Raw genomic sequence first — 16,962 nt, 5'->3', positions numbered from 1 at the left:
CCAGCTGTAGCCTCGTGTCTGTACTATGAGGGGGTGGCTACATGATTTGTGAGATGCCTTCCAACTCTTAAGAAAATATTAAATACACTGGATTCTTCAAACTGTTTCATAAATGAATTGCTTCCACACAGTTTCTGGGTAGAGATGTGAAACCACACCAAATAGTGGTTTGCAAATTCTGAATCTAAAATAATTAAATTTGCCTGGTTTCCATTTGATCTTGTGGTTTATGTGTAAACACTTTAAATTTCCTAGATTTTTTTTTTAACTTGACATACAACTACATCTGTACAGTAGTCCTAGAGTAGTCAAAGTAGAGACCACATTAGAAGCACGGAAATTGGTGGTGACTGCATGCGAAAAATTAAAAATAAAATCTGTAAGGCTAATTCTAGACCAAATTACTCTTTCTGGTATTTTCTCCTCCTTTGAGCACCTCTCTTCCTCAACCATGCCTTTGTTCTCTGCAGCCCCCATCTCAAGTCCTTACTGCTCTCTCTTCTAAACACTTTTTTGATGACTGTGGAAAGATGAACAAACCCGTGCACCCTAGTCAGAAGACATACCTGCTCTGTGGCAGGACAGTGATGCTCATCAACCACTCAGGTGTTCCCCTGCATCCGCCCACCTCCCCTGCACTTAGGTCCAGGCCATGGGCTGTCTAATGGCCACTGGCACTTCGGTCTAGGGCAGTTGGGACAGTTGGGAGTTCTCTCTACCATCACTGTGACTTGCAGGAAAAACCTGAGATGGTCGAGTTGCAAGACAGAACTGCCCGGATCCTGGAGCCACTGTGAGGAAAGTCACTATGGAGAGCTGCCTGATTTGTATTATGCTATGACATGAGGAAAAATAAAACTCTGTGTCTTAAAGTACTGAGATCTCATGGTTTGTTACTTCAGCCTAGACTAACCTAGCCTAATACATCCCTTTCAGAAGTATTTCATTTTAAGAGAGATTCCAGGGGAAACAGCAATGCAAAACACAATGGAAATAACTTCTCATAGTGGAATTGTGGAGACAGGTTGTAACCAGTGCCCTTGCAGCAGCATCTGTAGAAAAAGAGGAGTGGCATCAGGCAAGTTTCTCTGTAGCACTGAAATCCGGGCACAGAGCAACACTGTATGCCTCTTAATAGTGGATGCGGCATGGCAAATTTACAAAGGCTCCAAAGAAGCAAATTTTAAGACATTATTCCTTCAGGCCAAAAGTCACCAAGCTTTCTAGACAGAGGCCAAACAAGGGAACGAGTTATCTAGAATGATCTTGAAAAAACAGTCACCTAGTGCCAAAGATAGAAATCCTTTTTCCTGCGCTACCTCATATTATCAATTATTAAATCACCTACTTGGCTTTCTCTAAAATCCCACATGAGTCCAGAAAATTTGATAATTTAGACCCATTTAAGAATCCATTGGAAAATAATTGTGGATCTTTGGGAAACAATATGATGAAATGACGATACTGTGCATCTGTTGCGTGAAGCGTGCCTCAGTCTGACTGCCTTTTGGGAAGACCGTCTTTCCTTTCTCCATGGAGGAACTCCTTGCTTCCAGAGCACCATGGACGGTATCTAGAATTACACAGATGGTAACAATTGCAGACTGGGGGAAAGGCTGTCAGAAAGAAGGCAAAGAACTACCTTAGATCCTAACTTTGTTAGATTTTATAGGAAGTGTCCACTACCACCTGACTCCTAAGAATAGCAATCTAGCAAGGCATCATATCTTACTGCCGTTTCCCAAGGACGTCATTCTTTCCCCCAAATGCTCCTGATACTTGCCAGTGGAGAGGATCCCCTCCTAACTCTGCCACTGGCTTTCCCTCTTCTCCCTCCAAGCAAGCCAGAGGGGGCTTCCAAAAAGCTTATTGACGTAGCTGGCACCCAGAACCCACCTGATGAATACGCCAGATACAAGCCCTTTGGGTTTGGCAGCACATGCCAACCAAGTCCCAAACCAGTTTATTAGTTTAACCAAAAGGTAAACAGATGATGGAAATGCAGAAAGACAAGCATGCGAGCAGCTAAAAGCATTACCCAGCTGTCCACCAGGAATCAAATTTAAGACATTTAAAGTGGCATTAAATAAATGAGGCTATGTTTTATCTACTTGGAATTTCCATTGTCTTTAAAAAAGGAAAATATATATATATTTTACATTGCAGTATATAAATCTAGACTCTACATGTACAGTATAAATACACGGGGCGGGCACATGGGCACAACATCTATGTCTTGGTGACAACCTAAACCACGCTGGCAGTTCTATATTTTCTTTTTGACTTTCAAACCAAGAAATTCAGGCTGAGGGTACATTTACTTCAATCTCCATGATGTCTAGCACCCAGGCCATCTCTCCTCCAAGCACAGAAGCACGGATCAGACAAGCCTCGAAACAGGACAAAGTGCTCTTCGACTAGTTGAAACCCAGTCTTGACAATGCGCAGTCTGATCTCCTAGGAAGATGAAAGGACACTGGAGGGCCTCCTGGCTCATTCTTTGGTCCACTGCCACAAATCTCTAAATGGTCCCTGGTGTTTCTTTCAGATTTCATATGGCTATTTACATAACACAAATCTCACACAACCTTTGGGAGCTGTCTTACAGGATTAGGGGGAAAAGAAACCCTCCATGCTACAATCTGCACTTTATATCTGGGTTTGTTCTCTTTATTTTTGGAATAAAAATTGGTATTTTGAGACTTTTTTTCTTAAAAAGGACAACATTCTGAAAGTGCTTCTTACCCATGTCAACATCCCACATATGGCTTTTTAGTTCAGCACAGCTCAAATTTGGAAGGGAGAGGGTGACGGGATTACTAGAGACAAAAATGTCACTTAACAGTGACACTGTGAGAACAAGTGTGGGGACCAGAAAAAAAAAATGTTATTGATTCCATCTGGAAGAATGTACCTCTTTAGAAATGATTTAGATCATGTACATAGCCCCACTTCTTTCCCCATGAACAGGCGCAGTAATGCTATAAAAGTTAATAAGTAAAATAGGATGCTGCTATCAGCAAGGAACACCTTCCGAGGGGCTATTAACAGAGCAATCACTGTTCAGAAATCTTTCACAGGCTCAAAATAATCAAATATAATCAATCGCAGTAGGAATTTCTACACCTGAGGAACAAATTGCACATAATATAGAGGCACTACAGTCCAGATGGCAAAAGACTCCAGACACACAGTTTTCCATGCAAAACGCAATTGAAAAAGGCAATGAAGTAGTGGCATTCCAAGACAGAGAAGAGTCCCACTGAGTCATCATTCTTTTGCGCTTTCTTTTCTGGCTGATAAGTTACCAAAGAACAAAGCTGTTTGTGCAATAATGGTTGTGATATGTTCTTTAGCGGGGAGAACAGAAACACAATGCGGGGGCCAGAAATCCAAATGGGCTTGTGTTGACTCCAGAGGTGTCGTGATGGCTGGACCAGTGGGCAGACGAGCCTCGGAAGCTCCTCCTTGCCCTCCCTGGGGCAGCAGAAAGCGGCAGATGCAGACAGAGGTCAAGAGCCACCGGCTCATCCAAACCCTTTCCAAGGTGGCCTTTCATTCAGCCGTGGCAGTTCCAGCCTCTGCGGTTGTTCTTTTCTGGTGGCACTTTATTGAGAAAGTAGTCCTCTCCCTTTATAAAAATAGCTTGGACTTCTTGTAATACTGGCACAGAGGACACTCTGGATTCCTAGGACTGATTACATTTACCTGGAAGGTATGAGACTAGGTTCTCAGTTCCTTCTACTTCCCTGTAAAAAGTGACCTCAGCTTCCTAGGCCATTGTGCAAATTTGTTTCTCCATAGTCCAGAATATCCCGTAAGTCCCTCATATATTTATATACATACACATACACACCAAATATGTGTACATATATATATTTATAAATGTGGATAATTTTTCATTTCAGTCTCAAATAGGTCAAAGAGAATCAGCGAATCGTTCATCTTTTTCATGTCAAATTCATCTCTGATTTCCCCACAATGCCTATCACAGTGCCTTGCACACCAGAGGTACCCAATAAATATCTGCTGACTTCACCAACGATTCTCTAACACTGGATGGTAGTTGCAATCACCACGGCCTGTTCTGGCCCCACTCTGCCTTTGGCAAGCAGGGGCCACTGGTCCCTCCCTTCAGAGGGTGATTTTGCTGTGTCTGTTGCTCCAGCAGCCCCGTTTAGCAGTCCTGGGCAATGTCAGGCTGGTCCGGCTACGCAGCTTCACTTGCTCTTCCATGGAGTTCTTTTTGCGCAAAATGAAGTCAAAGTTCACTTGGCTGTTCATGGCATAAAAGACATTTGCGGAGTCTGGGATCACAAGTTCTAAAAAAAGATAAGGAAAGAGAAGGTAGTCAGCTTGTGTAGGTCAGCCCAGCACTGGCAGACCTGTGGCAGGTAGAAATTTTGCCCAGTCACAAGTCTGGGACTATGGCCCTTTGTCCCTGGAATGTGAACTCAACCAGACAATGACCACTCCCCAAAAAACTGCTTCCAACAACTTAATTCCAATTCCAAAAAACGAAGTGCAAATACGAACTTAGAAATTTAACACATGAATTAAATGTTCAAATACAGAATGTTTTAGCTATAAGAAAGTGCAGTAGGAAGCAGGAAGCAGAGGCCAAGAGAAGTTAAATGACATTCCCACGATCACAGCCAGTAGATGAGAGAGCTGGGACCAGAACCCCAGTTTCCTGCATCCCAAAGTCCATTTTCTATTCTACTCCGGCATGCAGCTTTTCTCAGAGACTAAGAGAATGACGTGGGAAAAAAGGAGAAAATCGACAGCCTCTTCCAGAACTCTTTTCTTGGAATATCCAAATATTTTTTGAAGCAATCCCAAATCAAACCAGTATTTTATTCCTTGCTTCATCAAGAGTTTGCATTTTAATATTAAATAGCATCCATGTAAGATAGTGTATATCTGTTAACATTTAAACTATTGTCTACTTCAATGATTCCCAGCTACATAGCTTCAATTTCTGAACAAGGATTACTCCAAGTATAATATGAAATTATTAAGCAAAATTATTTAACTCATTTTTATTTGTAAAAGAAAGTATATCCTATTTAGCACTAAGGGATAATGGGTATCTAAAGAAACAAAGAAGGAATAAAAAAATGTAAAATGTGCTAGTCTGGCCTTGTGACAGTGGAATGGGGGAAGCCAGCTAGTAGAGGCAGCTGATGCCAGAAGTGTCTTAAGTCAACTTCACGTTACCGTCAAACACTGAGATTCTACAGCAAGACTGATTTAATGAGGTTCTAGGTAACTCTGGCATATTTCACCCAAATGTTCCACAAAGAACAATTCCCTTAAAGCGTCCCCAATCTCCTTCCCACATGTTGCACATAGACCTCACAGCTATGTGTCACTTAGCGTATCTCCAAAGCACTTTCAGGTACATTATTGCCTGTCATCTACACAATCGACCCGTGATGTATGAAGAACGAAGGGTATTGTCTCCATTTAACTAGTTAAGGACCAGGGTCAGGGAGGTCAAGCAGCCTTCCTGAGACCACACAGCTGGTGAACAAAGTTGGACCCTGGCTGCACCTCGGGACTCCTGTGTCTTCAGACCCACCAGCCTCACCTTAGTGTTTGTTTTGTGGGCAACATGGTAAAACTCAAGAAACTACTTTTTAGGCTTAAGATTTTAACTATAACCACATTCAAAGATATCTTATAACTAAGAAATGTCTGCCCCACAACCTAGGGCACAACTGAATGAATGAGAAAACTTCCAAGAGGTTGTTGAAAAGAATTTTCTCAGAGCCTATAGCTTTTCATCTCCAGGAAAAGGTACTGCTCTCATTTCAGCCACTCTCCTCTGGGCCCAAGATACAGCCCTGGGCGATCTGTCCATCAAATGGAGTATGAATAGCTGCTCCCTTCCTCCCCCAACTTGTAAAAGTATTTCTCTTTCTTTATAGGGGGCTGCTTGTTGGTGAACAGCCCTATATGAAGATTTGCACTGGTTAGTGCTGGGTCTGTCAGCAGACTGGGCTGGCCTCAGTCAACAGTATTTGCTGCTCCTTCTGCTCTTCGGAAAAAAGACTTATTCTGACTGAGTCACCTTCCACGATGTGACAGGGTATAGAGGAGTTATCTACCAGCTTGACCCTCTTCTCAACCCCAATTCAAATAAACAAATAGATACATTCAGGGTGATTATTTGCCCAGAATTTTCATACAAAGGATTTCTTTAAATAATGGGTTCCTAGGCATACTGAAGTATTTCAAGATCACCAGTTCTTTACCTCAATAAGTATGAGGTAAAAAAACGCTTCAAATTCTGGGGTTGGAAGCTTTGCGACTTGAAGATCAATCATAAATACAGATAAACTGAAAGATAAACTTATAAACTCTCACAAATGATTAACTGAAACAATGAGAAATTGTAGCACGAGCTGTGACATTTCAGGTTCACACAGAACTTAGACGCATATTATTGGGTGACAGAGGTGCGTGGCCAACTGCAAAGACCCAACAGACCCCCCAGCTACCCCCACCTCCTGACACAGGGAGAGACCTCTTCCTAGAAGAATGCTTGATGGGAAGCTTACAAAGAATGGGCAGGAGGAATGCTCAACAAATTGTAGAAAAAACAATCGTTGAGGCGACAGCCTCAGACACTTAATTCTACAAGCGAGGTGACTGCATGGTTCCCCACACAACTCTACTCTTGCACAATTAGAAACTCCCACTTGGTTCCATTTAAAAAAAGATATCAGGGGGCCAGCTTGGTGGCACAGTGGTTAAGTCTGCACTCTGCTTTGGTGGCCTGGGGTTCATGGGTTCAGCTCCCCAGAGCAGACTCACACACCGCTCATCAAGCCATGTTGTGGGAGCGTTCCGCATATAAAAAGAGAGGAAGATTGGCACAGATATTAGCGCAGGGCCAATCTTCCTCACACACACACACACAAAGACAGTGTATCCCTTCTCTGTCTTCTAAAACTAGGGCAATCTGCCAAGAGAAGGAACACATGCCCACCTTTGTCCTCCGAGATGACCTGCACCAGCTCATACTCCTCAGCTGGGTCCGATTCCAGGTTGTGCTTCAGCATTGCCCTCTGGATCACAGCGGGAGTTTTATCCTGGCTCGTCAACTGGAAAGACAATGAATGGGTGTGTAAAGCATTCAGCTTCATATCTCCTGAAACAGTTCTCTTGACCCTCTATTCTTGCTGTCAAGTGACTTTCTGGGAGAAATGGCCCAGTGGACCAAGAGCAGAACTCCTGGGTTCTAGTCCTGGCTCTACCCTTAGTAGTCAAAAGATGTTGGTCATCAACTCTTTCAGTCATCTCCTCTCTCAGAGTCACAGTGTCTTCCCCTATTCAAATAGAGAGGATGCGTGCCTTGTCTATCTCCCCCACCAGCTGAGGTTCCAATGAAGGAATATATATGAGGGCATTATGAAAACGCATGACATTTTCAGTCCTGGCCAAAATTATCCTTACCTGTTGAGCTGCTGCTATGGCACTGGTGACAACCTGTGGGTCAGAAATGGCCTTACTTCTGCACACTGACCATTTCAAAAAGCACAAGTGGCTCTAGATCCAGTAATCCCACTCCTAAGTATTTATCAAGAGAAATGAAAACATATGCCCACAAAAAGATTTGTTCACAGCAGATTTATTCATAGTAGCCCCAAACTGGAATCAACCTGAATCTCTGTCAGCAGGACAACTGGGGAAACCTGTAGTATATTCACAAGAGAACACTACTCAGCCCCTAAAGGGAACTAAGAAGTGAGACACGCGACAATGTATGAATCTCAAAAACATCTTGTTGAGCAAAAGAAACCAGATACAAAAGATTATTCTTTCAAAAACAGGCCAAACTAAGCTGTGGCATTAGAAAACTCCCTTTCACTAACCTAAGCCAAACTAAGGTGAGGGGGGATTGCTGGAACGGGTACAAGGGAATTTGGGGGGGATGAAAATGTCCTTTATCTAGACTTGAGGTGGTGCTTACATAGATATACAGTTATTAAGACCCAAAGAACTGAATACTTGCGATCTGTGTATGTAATTGTACGTAAATTATGCTTCCATAAAAATCAGTGTGTTCAAACATAATAAATCTAACATTTCTTTAAAAATTACAAGTAAAGGTTCTCCTCACTCCCAATTCTGACTTTCTCCCCTTTTTCTCTGCCCATCAGCCAACTATCTGCAAGGTGTTCAGGATAACAGGAAAAGAGGGCTGACTTACATACCATCCCTTGGGTGATTTCTTTAAACGTGAAAGAAAGCAGAAGAAAACACAGATTATTCTTACTTAAAAATAAAAGCTGTTCTCACCAGGAGGTAAGAGGAGAGACAGCCAAAAAAAGAAGTCTAATTTCTTCCAAGAAACTCTGTCATTGAGAGCCTGAGGATGGCAGGGCTAGCTGTTTCCCTCTGGTCTGGGGCAGAAGCCCGTATTTGCAATTCAATAAACAACATGCATTACAATGGGGTCCTTGTGCTCGACAAAGACCTTGCTCATTTGTCTATTACCACAACATCTGGCATATCCGTTTACAAGGGAGAAATAGATGCACACAAAATTCTGAAGGAGGAAAATATGTTCTTTGATAGTCTGAAGGAAATACCCCCCACAGCTGGATCAAACTGGACTAGGAGTACGAAGTTAAAGGAGAAAGGACACTACCTGGGGGATGGATGTCAAGCTAAGGGTGTTAATGTTAAGTTTAAATGTCAATGTTAAGTTTAAATGTTAAGTTTAAAAGTTTAACGTTAGGTTTATTAAGTCAACTTTAAACCTACTTAGGGAGAAAGCCAAGCTACCTTCATTTTCCTTAACTTAAACTTCCCCAGGTGTGTCCAAGCGAGGCTGGGCTGGCCAAGGGCTTTCCTTGAGTGTTTATTACTTTGTACCATAAAAGCTACTAATGACCACAATTAGTATTAACAGCTCAATCATGCAGCCTCATGCTGATATACTGAACCAGCACTGTCTAGTAGATATATATAATGTGAGCCTCATTTCTAATTTTAAATATCTAGTGGCCACATTAAAAACGCTTTTAAAAAGGGAAATTAATTTTAATATATTTTAATCTACATCTAAAATATTATTTTAGCATATAATTGATACAAAAATGGTTAATGAGGTATTTTACATTCTTTCTTTTTTTTGCTCTAAGTCTTCAAAATCTGGTGTACATTTTACACTGACAGCATATCATAATTTGAACTATTCCCATTTCAAACGCTCAATTGCCACGTGTGACTAGTGGCTACTATAATGAACGGCACAGGATTGAATGATGCTTGGTTATTACCTTGAGGCACCTTAAACAGGGAATACAAAAAATTCCCTGTGCCCCTCTCCTGAGGTTAGTTTTCTAACGGCACAGGTTAGTTTGGCCTATTTTTGAAAGAATAGACTCCTGCAGTATGCAATCTTTTGTGTCTGGTTTCTTTGGCTAAACGTGACATTTTAGAGATTCATCCACGTTGTTATATGCATCGGTTCTTGGTTCCTTTTAGTTCAGGGACACCACAGAGTTACAGAGGTGGAACGAACTCCTCTGGCCAGCATATGTAAGAGAAGCCATGTGAATAAGCCACACTGAAAATACAACAACATTGATGACCTTGGCTTCCCAGTGCTTCTCCTACCTCTCCAAAGCTCCTTTATCAGTCCCTCCCTCACTACCACTAGAGCTCTATCTCAACCTACACTGGCTCCCTGCATGGCTGTACCCACCCAGGGGGGCTGGACCACTCCCAGTATTCAACCCCAGCACTAGCCTAGCACCAACCCATGTTTCTGATCATCTACTAGACAATGCCATCTGGATGTCCTACTGGTACCTCTGATTCAAATGCCCCCAGCCTCCTCCAGTAGTTCACATCTCACCTGGCAGGGCCACCAACCACCGAGCCGCCTGGACAGCCTTTAGTCCTGCCTCCTCCCCCTCCCCCACACCAGTAACTGAAAAGTTGGTAACTAAACGAACAGATTCTACAATTCTACCTGATGAAAATCTTTCAAAAATCCATATTATCTCTAGCCACATGACCATCATTCAAGCCCTTATCATCTCCTACAGGGAATATGATAGCAGCTTCCTGACTTGCTTCCCTACCTCCAGTTCAGCCCCTGCACTCCAGCATCAAGTCGCCACAATGCCAGTTAGTTTTCTAATGAAAAAATGTGATCACTACCTTAAAAGCCTCCAATAAGACCCTATTCCCTGTAGGATTAACATAAACTCCTTCATGGGGGCCCTAAGCCCTTTACAATCTGACCTGACCTCTGTTAGAGTATTTAGGACATTTTGAATAATGCTTTTTGATTATGAGTTCCTCAAAGACAGCAATGGCTCGTTCATCTCCCCAAAGCCTGGTCCGATGACTAGTACACAACTAATGTTCAAGAAATATTTTATTGATTCAATGAATGCTTTAGTAGAGATTTTCTTTAGAATGTTAAAAGACAGTGACTCCATATCATTTATGTCATATTCAGAGCTGACTGGAAGCACTCAGTGTGCCCTCAAAGAAGACAAGTGATGAAGATGAGGAGAGATGTAGGATTCACTGCAGGATTTTACTGGAAAGGAGAATCTGCTTTTTAATACATGATATGTCCTATAAACTAAGGAGTCTATTCAGTAATAAACACACCAGACTTACACACCCAAGGTTATCCCCAGGAGAGGGTCCAAATGCATTCCAAAAAGACTGCCATTATTCAAAACATCTTTGGGATTGTGCTCAGAAACACAGTTTTTCCAAGAAGCTCAAAAAGGTCAGTCTCATTTATTTATAAACATAGTCCCTCATGGACTCGAACTGCATTTGCAGCTTGATCATCTGCTTTACTACGTTTGATTCCAAATGACTAAAAAAGAAAAATTCGCCACCACGGAAGACATTGCTAAGAAGGCAGGGCAATTCAATGATAAATCCAGACACGTAATTCCCCAGGAAGACTTCCAAGGTACGCAGCAGTGGCATCCTCCTTGGAATACATTTATATTGGCGTCCAAATTGATAGTTTTCAAAAACGTGATACAGACCTGGATGAGTACGTTTTAGCAATTTTTAAGATGCAAAAGCTATATCCTATATGCACTGCTGGTGTGTAGATTTTTATATAAATACATTATTAGTCTGTACCCAGGGAGACGTGGGTGTGCATTCATTTGGGACGTATTCATGTTGGGTGAATGTACGTGTCTGTGGAATACTGTGCGTATTCAGGTGTCGGTCTGAGCGCCTCACCATGATGCTCTTGTACATGTTGCCGTTGTTGTCCTCCACACTGATGCGGATAATGCAGGTGTCTTCGTTCTGTTGGTTGTAAACGGGAGGCAGCACTGTCGAGGTAATGGATGTCACGGACACGGAGCGCTTGTGGATTTTTGGGTTGTTGTTGCAGGACGGAGGGGAGGAGAGGGGGTTGATTAAGGACGACATCCCTGAGGAAGTTGTGTCCATGGAATGGATAGAGGAACAGGATGAGGAAGACTCGGAAAGCTGGAAGAGTAAACACACCCGGAAGAAAACGGAGCTGTTAGAACCTTGGCCAACACTGTGCTTCACAATTTTCAAAGCAGACGTAGATGCTGAGAAGAACAAGTTATTTCCTCCACAATTGCCCACAGCACACAGGCATCTTGTCTCTGGTGTAAGCACCCCCATGGCAGATGCCTATCAGTGACACAGTGCTTGACTTGATCACTCTACATCCACGTGAGGAAGGTGGTTCTCGCACTTCCTAGTTTTTAGCTGCTCTTAAGGAAGTCTACCAGCAGATGGCAGCAGATACTAGAAACCAGAGGCAATACGGGCTCCCAAAGGAAACAGGGAGCTTTACAAAGGACGGGAGGAAAGCCTTACCAACAATTTATCAGTCTTACTGCCTTGAGCAAGAATGATGCTTGATGCGCCCACAGAGATCATTTGAATTCTGACTTCATGATCAGATTTTGTAGCAGGAGAGAATTGTCTATATTTCTTAGAAGTTTCTAAGATAAGGACCATAGATTACACAACTCTGCAGGGAACATTAGTCCTGGAAAGGCCCTGGAGATCGGCTGGCCCCTTCCCTTTCTACTGCTAAGGAACCTGAGCCAGAGAGAAAACTGCTGACAGCACCTCCAGGACTGGCTCCCGGGTTTCCTTACTCCCATGGCCAGGTTCACAGAGCAAGGGTGTAGCCAAGCCCCAGACGGTGCAGTGTATGGTGTGTGGTGAACAAACACAGTACACCGTTACCTCGGTGATGTTCAGCACTCTGAGGTCTGTGACGAGCTTTCACATATCTTACTTCATTTTGGTCTCACAACTATCTTGTGAACAAAATGCAGAGTGTTATAAAGATGAAGGAAATAAGATTCAGAGAAAGAGACTGACTTTCCCAAGGGAACACAGCCTATGAGCAGCTACACCACTTTCCACATTTGCTTCTAGAACCAACTGTACACATTTTTATGTTGTATATAAAGGATAATTAAGGAATGAGGTGCTATAGTTAATGTGCTTTTCTGATTAACTACTTAGTTATCATCTGTGCAATTCCAATTACCAAAGAAACAGGATGCCCAAAATTCACTCAGTAGTGTTCCAAAAAATCGTTAAATTGAGTCATTTTAAGCATCAGTTCTTATTGCAGAAAATTATAAATAATTTCTCAGAATGAGTTAAGCTAAATTATACCACATTAATCCTATAAAATAATCTGGAAGTCAGTTTAAAAATAAATAACTTACTAATTTCTTTCAAACCTATCTACCTTTCCATGGAAACAGAGAATAGAAATTTGGCTTTCAGATTATCCAGTTTCCAAGTAAAATGGAGTCTACTCTATCTTATTTCCTGTGGACTTCTTCCTACGGCATAGCTATACACAAAATTCTACAGCATGATTAGTTTAATTAGAGCCAGCAAGCTGTTGTGACAACTCCGATATGTAGGAGTCTTACTGTGGCTCAATCATAACTTGGTTTAGTTACATTTTTTTATGTCCCCAAATGAATCAACTTAGTGGCTCAATTTGAGGGCTAACTGATGGTGGATGATTTTACTAGCCTAACTCTGCTTGCAGGTGGACCACACAGTAGCCAAGAGGGTCCATTTTCCAGTTCTTGGTTCAAGTTCTTTCATCTTTCTTTTCCTCCACATAAATCCTTTTCCCTTTGTTAGATTTTCCACGATTTTAATGACATTTATAATTAAGATAAAGCCTTGAAAATGCCTGGGTTACAGCAGCTCTAAACAGATCACCTGATGAGCCCTCAAATTCTTGTTGAGAATTTAAGTAGTGAGGAGCAAATGTGAAATAAATGTGTAGAAATCACAATCAGGGGATGGAAGGAAGAGAAATGCAAATTACACTTCACTAAAAAAGGGACCTCACAGTGTAGCCAGTCGGGAAGGCAGGGTGGGTTGGAGGGCTGCAGGATCTCGGAACAGGAAGGGACGCTGGAGTCACCCAGCTCCAGCTCTGCACTGAGCAGGAGCCTGAGGCCTTTCCAGTTAACATTCAGGGATTCTGCAGCCAGCCCAGCAACTAGGTGCATCCAAGTCAATTACTCATTTTTAAATGCACAGAAATCCATGATTCTGAGAGAGATTCATCCAAAGAATAAAAATTCGTGACATGTACAAGAAATTAAAGAGTCGATGTGATAAGAAAAGGAGGAGACAAAAAGGATGAAGCAAGGGGCGTGCAAAGGACACACTGGACTTCTGCAGAGTTTTAAAAGGGATGAGCTGGACCTATGTACATGCCCACCACACCAACATGTGCAAATGTGATTCTATCTCCTTCCTGGACAGGGAGGAGTCCCACAAAGATGTGGGCAATAACCTCAATTATCACTTTTGTACAATGCCCATCATCAGAAATGGAGCCTACAAAGCATAAGAACCTGTCAAAAGGTGAATGACGAGACTTCACTCCCGATTTCGACAAATTCAACGCTGCTTGTCAAGCCATGGAGAATGATTACACTGCTCTCCTGGGAAAAGCGCCTGAGAGAAGAGCCAGTCCACCGGAGTCTGAGGAGCTTTTCCTTCAATATTTGGAGCATTAAAGACGTGTCCCCAGATTTTAAAGCAGAAAGATGAGAAATCCAGCTGGGGTAGCATCTGAGTCATCTCAGTCTAATGAGTCCTGCCTGGACTGGCTACTTTGTGACAAAGTCACTTGAGGGTTCCCAGATTGCTGCTGTTGCTTACAACACAATATGAATGGCACACAGATCCCCTTGCAGAAGGGCAGATACAAATGAAAGGCAGGAATTGTTACCAACACTCTACCTCACTGGCCCAAGCATAAGCTAAGGGGCCAAAAGTCACTTACACATCAAGTTTGGCCAGGCAAAATCCTCCCCGAAACGGTGTAAATTCTAGTTATGTTAAAGTTGACATCTCTGATCCAAGCTCCTTGACCAACAGATTGAAGCAGATGTGTACAGAAGATTAAGATGGATCTTTGTTTTCTTTTCATTTATTTATGCAGCCATGGAAAATGGAAACTCCCTATGCGAATTCTTTGATCACCTCTCATCACTTTCCTTTTTTGGGTATGTGGTGGATTATCTCACTGTTACCGACTCCTCACCCTCCCCTGCATCGAGGCGTTTTGTCCTGTGACTCCACAGTTCCTCCATAAGAAGTGGGGTACAGCTTCCTGCCTCGTTTATTTATGTGGGATTTGGCCACAGGATTTGCTTTGGCCAATAAAATGTTGGTAGATATGACCCCAGTGAAGTCTTGGTGTGTGCTTACAGGGTTAAGATTACCCTCTTGCTCATCTGTCCTAGCATGCTGAGAGCTTGCTCTGGGTAGCCCATTACTCCAAAAAGAATGAGAGGCAGGTAGACCTGGACCAAACCCATGGCCAAGGGCCAAGCCCAACTCAAATCAACCAGCCTGCAGATGCAGGACAGACAACAAATGGTTGCTGTCTTAAGTCAGTGAATTTTGGAGTGGTTGCTATGCAACATTATTATGGTAAAAGCTTGGCTAAGACAAGATGTGACACCAAGAATCTGACACATCTCTGTCTCTTGACTTTCTGCTCCTTACAAGAAAATCCCACATTTCCTAAATAAAGTATAGCTCATGTTACAGGTCACAGTCACAGTCCTTCAGTTGCCTTGTGATGTGGGTATGGAACATTTTGGAATGTTCAGAGGCTAGATGAATAAACCAACATGTTCATTGCTTTTAGACCTGTCTCTATAAGGAATGAGTCCCCAGATAGAACTCTGCTTTTGACACCTCTTAAAAACATGACTTTCAAAATACTGTAGAGTGTTAAACGTGAAAACAGACATTCCTCGTATGGCAAACACGATGTCAGGTGCCTGCATTAGGAATTACGGAAAGGGATTAAGCATATACCTTTTTCTGAGGATCATCAGGTGTGTCCATGGGAGTGAGAGAGCCCTCCTCAGCCTCTGAGTGGTTTGACTCGCAGGATGACACACTGACGGAGTCCATGCTTTCACCAGAGCTGCCACTGGCAGTGGACTTGGGCTGCTCTTTGGTGGGAGTGCTACTGGTGATAATGTCCGACCCCAGAAACAGTCTGCAGAAAACATAATGCCAGGCATTCGGACTCTTATAAATCTGGAATCCAGGATTAAGCAAATATTTTTCCGTTAATCAAGTCCTTGATGTTTTCTCAATCTTGCATGCCCTGCCATTATTATTTCAGGAAAACATTTACTACAAAGTTTCTAACAGACCATAGTAAACATCTCGTCCCAATAGGTTATTTCCAACCTCAAGAAACACACAGATTGTTTAGCTGAATGAAGGGCCATATTAATCTGTGGTTTTTCTAGGTCACTGGTTCTCCATTTTTTTAACAGTCTATGGACAACCTTGGAAGGATCAAAATACCATCGCCAGACCCTTATCATTTCCCACCATAAAGTGAACTCCATGAGGTTGAACAAGAAGGCTAGAACTGCATTGGACAAGAAATCTAGGAGGAAGGCTTCATTTCCAACAATCTGGTGAACTACAATAAGCTAAACAACTTCACTATAAAACGATTATATAAGACCCATTAAAACTTCTTTGTAAAGTTGGGTTTGCAAGACCATAAGGAAAATCCCTACAGGCCAGAAATGAAAAAGGAACTGAAAACCAGAAGCATGTGGGCTAATTCTGCAGCTGTTCTGTACGGGGAGAGGGGGACGGCAACCTTGGGAAAGTAGGGACATGGGTTTCTAATACATTCACAGGGCCCACAGATGAAGGCTTCTGATTATGTAAGGTGGGGAGCTGGAACTGAAGCCCCTTAGGACCCTCAAAGGGCTGCACCCTTAGTAAAAAGATGGGCTAGAAAAATATCTTCCTACTGGCACAGGAAGACAACAGGGAAACTTGTCTGTTGGCTTGAGCTTGGGGAGAAGACAAATGTCTCCCCTAAAGCATGTGTACCCTTTGCTAGCACCTCACTCAGATGTGCTACCTACGTGGGCTAGGAACTAGGGACTCTCAGCCCAGTGATAGTCCTGGGGAAACTAGAATTTAAAAAAAAAATTCTTTCTGGAAGAATATACCCTCAACCCAGGCTGCAGAGAATTCCCTGATAAAGATGAGCTCACAAAACAAAATTACAAAATACACACAAAGAAATATCCCACCCAAAGAGAGAATCAACAGGCATAATAAACAGCAAGTTTAGACTCCTGAGTACTTCAGATACAAGACCTGTCAGAAAGAAACCCAACCAAAAATGTATTTGTGCATTCAATAAATATTTGAGTGTCTACCATGAGCCAAGCTATAAGTATGCTTAAAAATATTATAGACATAAGAGAAGAAATTGAAAATGTGAATTAAGAGCAAGACACTCTGACAAAAGAGGAAGATAATTTGAAGAAAATTTCACTGCTAGAGTGAAAAGTGTAGTGAATTAAATTAAAAATTCAGTGGAAGGATCAAATAACTGTTGAAGAGAAAAACTGCAAA

General features: G+C 42.4%; 1 protein-coding gene across 3 annotated transcripts in view; it reads right to left on the bottom strand.

Annotated features, from left to right (window-relative positions):
* Positions 1 to 1,922: 1,922 nt before the first annotated feature.
* Positions 1,923 to 16,962, bottom strand: part of RGL1 (ral guanine nucleotide dissociation stimulator like 1) — a 239,652-nt gene continuing 224,612 nt past the window's right edge. For all 3 annotated transcript variants that reach the window (XM_005609783.4, XM_001490415.6, XM_005609782.4), the window contains 4 exons: positions 15,379 to 15,565; positions 11,248 to 11,502; positions 6,998 to 7,112; positions 1,923 to 4,322 (listed from right to left, as the gene is read on the bottom strand). In XM_005609783.4, coding sequence (XP_005609840.1) covers positions 4,135 to 4,322; positions 6,998 to 7,112; positions 11,248 to 11,502; positions 15,379 to 15,565 — 745 coding nt within the window. In that variant the 3' untranslated portion in view covers positions 1,923 to 4,134. The remainder of the gene's footprint in view (positions 4,323 to 6,997; positions 7,113 to 11,247; positions 11,503 to 15,378; positions 15,566 to 16,962) is intronic.

Source organism: Equus caballus, chromosome 5, assembly GCF_041296265.1.
Source record: "Equus caballus isolate H_3958 breed thoroughbred chromosome 5, TB-T2T, whole genome shotgun sequence".
Lineage (NCBI taxonomy): Eukaryota > Metazoa > Chordata > Mammalia > Perissodactyla > Equidae > Equus > Equus caballus.
The sequence above is the reverse complement of the archived record's forward strand: the minus strand, read 5'-3'. Positions and strand labels throughout refer to the sequence as shown.